The following is an 8,585-nucleotide window of genomic DNA, read 5'->3' on the forward strand; positions in this document are numbered from 1 at the left end:
ATGAATCTGGACCTCATGAATGCTGCTGGGGTTTGTACTTGGATAAAGTTCCAAGCAAGTACAGCAAAGCATTTCAGAAACTGTAAAGGAACCCAGCATTACAAACAGTCCCTGAGAGGGCAGCGGTCAACGGGGAAGCCACAAACATGAAGCACCCAATTTAAAATCACATGCTGAGTGGGGGCATGGTGCGGAATGAGCTCCTCATTCCCAGCTCTCTCTTCTAGCTGCTGGACCGTGTTCCCCATCTGCTTTTCTCCGGCACAGAGACCCATTTGCTCTGCACGTATGGTTTTGTTTATTTATTTACTTATTTATTCTTTCCTTTCTAGGCTTCTGGGCCGATCGAACACCAGTGCATGAAGCAGCCAGGCGGGGAGAAATCCTGCAGCTGCAGCAGCTGATAGAGAGCGGAGCCTGTGTCAATGCGGTCACCTATGACTCTATCACCCCGTTGCACGAGGCGAGCCTGCGAGGGCAAACGCAGTGTGTCAAGCTCCTGCTGGCTGCAGGGGCCCAGGTCTGCATTCGGGTCTGATCCGGCTGGGAACATCATCTTAGTGTCTGGGGTCTGGATTCTCCCCATCTAGCTCTAGGCTCTTCTTCATCACCCTGGGCTTTCTTGACAGTCAGCAGAGGATGGCAGGCCTCCTCAGAGCGTGTTTGAGCTTGATGAGGACTTAAAAAACTGCCTGGAAGTATTTCTGTCTCTCCCCCTCTCTCCTCACTGGCTACCAACAGCGCCCAGGGTGACCAGAAATCTAATTTAGAAGGCTCAAGTATCTAAAACTAGCTAGGTTGAATCAAGGGGCCAGAGGGGGACCAGGGGACATATAGCTTCCAGAGGGGATTTACATTTATTCTTTTGTTTCTTCTTCTATTTCTTTAATTTTATTATGGAAACAAAAATCAGTTAAACAGAATCTTTGGATATAGCTGGTGACGACTGTCTTCAAGGGCTTGTGACTCCTCACACGCTGAAGACAGCTGTCCTCAGAGCAAAGCCGGTGAAGTGGAGCACGTGTGCGCTCCGTGGTCCTTCTCAGTGCAACGTCAGCCAGCTTGGCCGAGTCCGCTGATGAAGCTGGGCTTTGCACTAAAGCAGACGAGGAATTGCGTTGTGTTACTCAACCGCGACGCTTATAACCTTCAGCAGGAAAGCAGCAGAAAAATATAGCGTTGGAAATTACAGCCTAAACTTGTGACATTAATGTACATCTGTGCCCTGAGAGTGATGGGAACGGCGCAAGCCAGGTTGCTGGCAGTAGCAACCAACTCCTTCCTGAGTCCAGACTATTTCTAGAGTTAAAAGAAGTGCCTATTTCTGGAGTTAAAAGAGGTGAAAACACAGGCAAGAGGGTACTGCCACACAGCAGCCTAGGGGCACCTAACATTTTTTTTCTACCTTGAAGGTGGATGCCAGGAATATCGATGGCAGCACTCCGCTCTGCGACGCCTGTGCCTCGGGTAGCATAGAGTGTGTGAAAGTGCTGCTGTCCCACGGCGCCAAGGTGAACCCTCCCCTTTACACAGCATCTCCTCTCCACGAAGCCTGCATGAATGGTAAACCCACGTGGTCTTATCTTTGCACGGTTATTTGCAGCTTGGAAAAAAACCCAACCAAAGCAGCTGCCAAGTATCTTAATTTGACCGTAAGCTGTTGTTGCTCATCAGACCATTACAGCTTGCAAATATATCAGCCTTACGCGAGCACAGCTCCCTTTGAACGCAGAATGCAAAGCAGTGTGGTATCAGATGAATAAAGCCATCACTTGTGTTGGGTGCTTTTATCCCACGTGATGGACATGGGATAAGATGTTGGGCAGATAAAGCGCCAGCTTCTTGATGCTCTGTTAGAAAACCTTGAGCCAAACCAGTAGCTTTGCTCTTGTGAGTAGAGGGGAGTTTGCATCCTTTCCCTCTGATCCGAGTTGAGGTGGGATAAATTGTTCTGATTAACACACGAGACTGTCTTAATCAGGTGGTCCTGTCCCAGACCTCTCCTGGTTGTTCAGAGCTGATTGATGAAGCTGTCAAGTGGGAAGAAAGTGCCAGGGACTGTTGGGCAGCGTTAACTGCCTGTACTGCTCCTTGTCCCGCTCTCAGCCTTTTCCAGCTGGAGGGTCTGTCCAGGGGATAAGAGAAAACTACAGGGGCCAAAATAATGTTCCAGCTGGCACGTGCCAGCCGCTCTCTGCTCCCCCTGTCCTCTACTCAAGCCTCTCCTGGACGTTTGGATCTGGCTTACGGAGCAAGAGCAAGTATCAGGGGTGTCCGTGATAGTGACAGAGGCGTATTTGAGTGTAATTCCAGCCCTGAACTTACACTTGCACGAACGCAACAGCAGGAAAGCCAGGATGTGAGAGAGGCAATGTCCCCGTTAGATGATCATGACCAATCTCTTAATCATTTTGTGCTACAGTTTCCTCTTTGTAAGACGTAATACCTCCTCTCTCCTCCCCTTTGCTGTTTTTATTATATGCTGTCCTGGACAGAGTTTCCCTTCGACTTTGAAGGCTGTGAGAGACAGCATTTTTGACAAACAGGTAGTTACTTAAATACATAGCCGTGAGCTCTTGCTTAGCTTTTCCTTGTGAAGCCTTTTTCCTAAGGTTTGTTCATGATGACTGCCTGCTTTCTGTTAAATCGTGTTATTAGCATTGGAAAAAGTAAACCTGGAGTGGTCTTGAAGGTGATCTAATCCACCCAGGGCAGGATCAGCAATACAACCAGCTCCACGAACAACAGGTGATTTAGTGCAAACCCTTGAATTCAGGTTTGTTTGACCTGACTCCCTGTGAGACCTGTTAGCTCTAGCTCAGTGCGGTGCAGATGTGACTCTATTTCTTGTGCCCTGGTCTCAGTCTCGATCCTACAGTCTATTGTGTTGGCTCACAAGCATTTCTGTTTTGCAGCCGTCACTCCAAATATTAAGCAGGCTGTTTGTGGGTCAAGCTGATCTCAGCATGCCATATGCTCCCATTTGAGCTGGATTCTTTCTTTTGACTCGGATCCTCCCTTTCTAAAGGTAGCTCAGAGTGTGTGCAACTCCTCATTGACGTCGGTGCAAACTTGGAGGCTCACGACTGCCATTTCGGGACGCCCCTACACGTGGCCTGTGCCAGGGAGCATCTGGACTGTGCAAAGTTGCTGCTCAAGGCAGGTATGGCAGCCACAGGCTTTGCTTCTGGGTGGGCAGGAGACGGTGGTGTCTGTGCGCAGCATTTCCCTCGGTGTTCCGCAGCGGCATTCTTGTTGAAGAGCTTATTCATTCACAGCATAATATAGATGACAAAGGTGAAAGATTTTGCCTTTACCTGAGCAGAGCTTAATGCTTCAGCATTTTTTCAGCGTATGCCTGTCAATAACCAGTTTGTGATGTTCCCGCTGACATTCTCATTCTCTTATTTTAATGAAATTTAGAACTCTTCAGCCCCCTAGAGCAAAGTTTCAACTTCTTCCCAAAAGTGGTCTTAACTGGTGGGCGTGCGTTCAGCACAGTCATATGGTTTTGGATAGGTGTTAGGGAGAGATGTTAGGGTTTGATGTTGTACAGAAAACCAGAGATGAGGTCACTTTGTACCTCAGGGAGAGCTGGTTAGGGTTGTGCCAGATGAGTTTGCTAGATGTTCAAGTCAATGTTCTGTGCTCCAGGTTTCACATCCCAGTTTTCTTGCTGCTAACTTTGGGGGATTTGGAGTTGGACTTCTTGTCTTTGCCTGTGCTTACCAGGAGGAGATTTGGCCCAGGGGTGGGGATTTGTTTCATTGAACGTTAGTTGTCTAAAAATTACGCATCTAAGCTAATTTGTGTCCAGCCGCTCCGGTTCCCTCTCTTGGGCTCCCATTAATTGATTCCCCAGAAATGCCTGCTTCTCCCTGTTAATTATAAGGGCAGTTCGGTGTGGCTACACGTATCTAAAAGTCAATTGTTTGAATTCAGTGAGGTTCATCTCACCTCTGCTGAACAAGTCAGTTGATAAAATGCAAGCAGTTATGGGGGGATTGGAAGGACCTTTTGCTGTCAGCTTATAAAAGCCAAACTTCCTTAGCAAAAATATCTGTAACTAAAACTTGGTCCCGCAGTAGTGTCTGATGGTGAGCTGCCACATCTTGTGGGTCTGGGGTATTTCTGTTAACAAAGATGTCACTGTTTGCCTTGAGTGGGAGCACTCCATTGAGATGACTGGGAATGGCTCTTTGCTGGCTTTGGACAGCGCAGATTCAGGAAGCAATTCTGAACTTCACACTCAGCAGCTTATTTACCCAGGAACATCGACCAAAATCCTTTCTCTGCAAGGAAAACATAAAGCCAGAGAAGAAAACTCATGTGTTGCCAGCACCGAGAACTTGTTCAGCAGTTTGGTTTCCTGTTCATGCTGTTTTGTTTGGATCTTGTTCTAGCTGCTCGTGCGTATTTTAACAGCGGGTTTTTTTCCAGTCAAACCACTCCTTACGTTTGGTTCAATTGAGGCTTTCATGAACAGGTTTGTTTTTCTTTCTGGCCGCAGGGGCAAATGTGAATGCTGCTAAACTTCACGAGACAGCCCTCCACCATGCAGCAAAAGTGAAAAACGTAGATCTGGTGGAGATGCTGATTGAATTTGGAGGAAACATTTACGCAAGGGACAACCGAGGAAAGAAGCCATCGGATTACACCTGGAGCAGCAGTCCCACAGCAAAGTGCTTTGAGTACTACGAAAGTAAGTGAGATTTGATCCCCTGCCCCAGGAATTCAGTGACTGCCAACTCCGTTGCTCCACATCAAGATTTTCAGCCCACTTTGATTTGTAGATCCCTGATCATCTTCCTGTGAAGGTATAGAGTTCTTGGTGGGAAACGTATGCCAGCTGGCTGCGGGCTAGCTTTGCTTAATTGTAGTTGAATGACAGTGGTAAGATTGTTCAAATCATGCCCTCACTTGAATTCAGGTCCCTCTCACGTGTCAGCATCAGCGTTTATGCTTTGGTGCATTAAGTCAGGTCAAGGAAATTTCCCAGTTGAAAACTCATTTTATTTGGGGCAGAGAACGCATTAAACTTTAGCTGCACTGGCTGTCTGATTTTGGAGGAGACATTTAACTGAGGTTTGAGGATGGCTTTAAGTCAATCTTTATCTTGGTTACCCTTAGAGGAGTAATTCACAGACCTTTCCAAGCGTTTGCAGACTGCTGCTGCACTAGATGATCCTAAAGATCATAGAATCATAGAATGGTTTAGGTTGGAAGGGACCTTTAAAGACCATCTAGTCCACCCCCCCTGCCGTGGGCAGGGACATCTTCCACTAGATCAGGTTGCTCAAAGCCCCATCCAATCTGACCTTGAACACTTCCAATGATGGGGCATCCACAACTTTTCTGGGCAACCTGTTCCACTGTCTCACCACCCTCATCATAAAAGAATTGCTCCTTAAATTTATTTATAAAAAATTTCTTCCTTAGAGAAGAACAAAGTGTTTTCTGGCTTTGCACTCCTTTGTGTAGTGAGCACCTTACAGCCCCTTCTCCCTCTGACTTCTCTTCTCCCTGTAGCAGTCTCTCCTCCAAGTTATTCATCGCTCTCTTTTCTTAGAAAGCAGTAAAGTGTGCTGGTCTGGCTGCAGCTGAGCTGGCTGAAGAGATTGAATCCTACATGCCCATAAATAGTCCTTATATCTCGTCAGAGTTTACTGCCCACTAAACCCAGCTGTCAGAACTGCACGTGTAGTTGCTTTTCAACGCAGACTGTTGTAACAGTGCTGTGCTAGCTGTAATAGTATTTTTTTTCCTTTTGATTTGTATCATTAAATTCGGGACTAGATCCAGGACAGATACAGATCTTGGAGGCTGGTGATTGCAGAGGCTGTGGGGGTAGGGATAGCAGCTTCTTAGGACTGACTGCTTCCAGAGCAATGCGCCCGATACTGTAACTCTGCGTCCGTGCACGAGCATCAACACCCGGCGTCGAGGCTGCGGGCTGCAGATTGGGGGCTGTCTGGAAGGGGTTTGGGGAATTTTATTGGAGCTCTCAGCAGAGTGCTGAGTGAAAAGGGCTAACGCAATCCTTAGATGGAGAAATGGAGCGGTAGAGAAGTGTTGGAAGTAGGTTTTGTTCCTATATACAGTGCTGCTGAGGTTTAATACAGCATCACTAAGGGAAATCTGAAAGTCTTGGATAGCCCCAGTGGATCAGAGCAGGTGATCCAGTGGGCACCGCTGGCCTTTGGGGGATGCAGGCGAGTAATTTTTGGTTACGTTCATTCCCCCCGCACCTCTTTGTTGTTTTTTTTTTTTTACTGTGCGGTATCATCTAGAACAGGACAGAAAAAAACTCGAGATCCTGCTCTTTGGGGGATTGCCTATTTATAATTCTTCTGATTTTAGTGTTTAAAGTATCAGAAATGTGGAATTACCAAGAAGCTCAGGGAAGCCCTAGAGATGTTTATTGTGGGGTTTATCCCTGTGATTGATCGGATAACGGTTTTGTATCGTATCTTTCAAGAAAAGCTTCCTCTGCCCAACATGCATGTCCTTACAGAGAAATACATATTAGGAAAGTGCACCTATCGGTAATCCGGGGTGAAAACCTTCCCTCTTCGTTCAAATTCAAATCCCTCGTTAGGTTGCTTTTTTAACATTGCCTAAGCTGGTAAAATAATGAAATGGTAAAGTCCAAGTTTCCAATGGAAAAACAAAAGACTCCTCGAGCAACTGAGAATAAAATTGCAAGTTCCTATTTATGTCATCTTTATTTTTTTCCTTTTGGGGGATGCAGGCGAGGAAGGGAGCTGGGAGAAGCGCGCCGCAGCTGTGCTCACTGTTTCTGGTGGGATCTGGATCAGGATGAGCCTTGAGAGAGCACGCCCGGGGCTCCGCGGTGCCTTCCTTGGGCCTGGGTGCTGTGGGAGGTCGAGCGCTTGTAAGCAGAGCCAGGCTTGCGATCACGGTGGGGGCGATGCCAGGCGTCACCCTCCTGGGAGGTCTGTGCTCTGAGGGAAGATCAGCCATCTGCTGAGCTGCAGCCCTGACTTTGGATCCTCTTCTCTCATTTTAGAAACGCCGCTGAGTTTGTCACAGCTTTGCAGAGTTACGGTGAGGAAAGCCGCCGGGCAGCGAGCACTGGAGAAGATTGCCAAGCTAAATATTCCTCCGCGATTAATCCAGTACCTGTCCTACAACTGACAGGGGCGAAGGTGGCCGGGAAGGACGATATCTTTAGCTCCCGCAGTATGAAGTATCTGTCTCTTTCTCTTCTACCTCCCCCCAAGAAACTAATTTTAATTTAAGCAAACTGGTGTAAATAGTATTTATGAGGCAGCACTTCCTCTTCTCCGTGGGCAAAGACACGCTCAGGCAACGTGTAGCACTGGCTTGAAGCTGTAACCTCTCCTGGGGTGATCTGTTAGACTGTCACTATGTTCGAGGCTGTAGCGCTCGCTCTTTGAGCGGGATTAATCTTGCCTAATTTTACCTGTCTCTAGCCTAAAGGCATCTCCGTATGATCTAGCCAGGCTCCCTTTGCAGTCAGTGAAGAGAAATAGATACTTCTGGAGCATGATTCATCTGTCCTGTTTTAGATGCCTCTGCTGGGATGATACAGTACGCCTCGGGAGCACCTGTCTCCGCTGACTGCAAAGGGATTTAGAGGTGATACCCTCGGATACGGATGTCTGTGTCTCTGCAGTGGGAGCGCTGGACCCACCTCTGTGTTAATAACTCAAGTGACAGCTGCCTAATGCCAGGGACAAGGGACAAGGCTCGAGAGACCCGCGCGCTCTAGCTGGAGGCAAATTAAGTCCCCAGCAAGCTCAGGACTAATTAGAGGCACTGCAACCGGTTACTGACTTTCCACGAACTTCAGCAGGCTTTGGCTCAACACCAGCACTGAGGACAAACTGCTGCCAGATCAGGGTTGACTTTGCCCATGCTCCTTCCCTCGCTGAAGGTGAGCCAGCTCTTACTGTAGTGTTCCTCTAGGGTATCACCATGTCTAATTTTCAAGCCCAAGCAGGAAGCAGGTCTCTCTGCACGTCCAAGGATGCTTCCCTCCAGAGGGCTGGTCCCAAAGAATATTTCTCCACTTGCTCTGAGCCGCTGTGGCCACTCTGTTGGTTTTATGTGCAATAAGTGGCAGAGCTGCTGCCCGGTGGTGCCTGAAGTACGGCGAGGGCATGTCCTTTGCGTAGTGGTGCAGCAGGTCGCTGTGATGTATTCCCACACGTGAAAGGCAGTAGGAGGGCTGGGCTCTGCCTTGGGTTTTGAGATTTTTATTTTTATTTTTCCCCCTCTGAGTTTCTCTCTCGATGCTGGAGCCTCTCCAGAGGTTGGCAGCGGGAGCCAGCCCTGAGCCATGTGCTGCTGAGTGTTGTGCTCGAATCCTTTGGCTTCAGCAGGTGCGACTGCAGCTTTGTCCTTCGGTGATTTAAACCTTCAGGGTGACATTTGTATGAGCAGAGCCAAAATTGTCGTCTGCCTTCCAGATGAGACGTTACGTGTTGTGTCTGAAGGCAGTAACCTACAGGGTACGCAGTGCTAAGGGAATGGAGCTCCCTGATCATAGAATCACAGAATCGTTAAGGTTGGAAAAGACCTCTAAGATCATCGAGTCC

The 8,585-nt window shown here is 48.0% G+C and overlaps 1 protein-coding gene across 1 annotated transcript; it reads left to right on the forward strand.

Annotated features, from left to right (window-relative positions):
* Positions 1-8,229, forward strand: ASB13 (ankyrin repeat and SOCS box containing 13). Its single transcript, XM_019472976.1, has 6 exons — positions 1-58; positions 228-520; positions 1,413-1,563; positions 3,029-3,163; positions 4,511-4,702; positions 7,031-8,229. The coding sequence occupies exons 1-6, from the start codon at positions 1-3 to the stop codon at positions 7,156-7,158; spliced, it is 957 nt and encodes a 318-aa protein (XP_019328521.1). The 3' UTR covers positions 7,159-8,229.
* Positions 8,230-8,585: the final 356 nt, after the last annotated feature.

Source organism: Aptenodytes forsteri, unplaced genomic scaffold (assembly GCF_000699145.1).
Source record: "Aptenodytes forsteri isolate BGI_AS27 unplaced genomic scaffold, ASM69914v1 Scaffold310, whole genome shotgun sequence".
NCBI classification, from domain to species: domain Eukaryota; kingdom Metazoa; phylum Chordata; class Aves; order Sphenisciformes; family Spheniscidae; genus Aptenodytes; species Aptenodytes forsteri.

Coding starts and splice junctions, on each gene's coding strand:
- ASB13 (XM_019472976.1), top strand. CDS start 1: ATGAATCTGGACCTCATGAATGCTGCTGGGGTTTGTACTTGGATAAAG. Junction 59..227: donor TTGGATAAAGTTCCAAGCAA/GTACAGCAAAGC, acceptor TCTCTCTTCTAG/CTGCTGGACCGTGTTCCCCA. Junction 3,164..4,510: donor AAAGTTGCTGCTCAAGGCAG/GTATGGCAGCCA, acceptor TTCTGGCCGCAG/GGGCAAATGTGAATGCTGCT.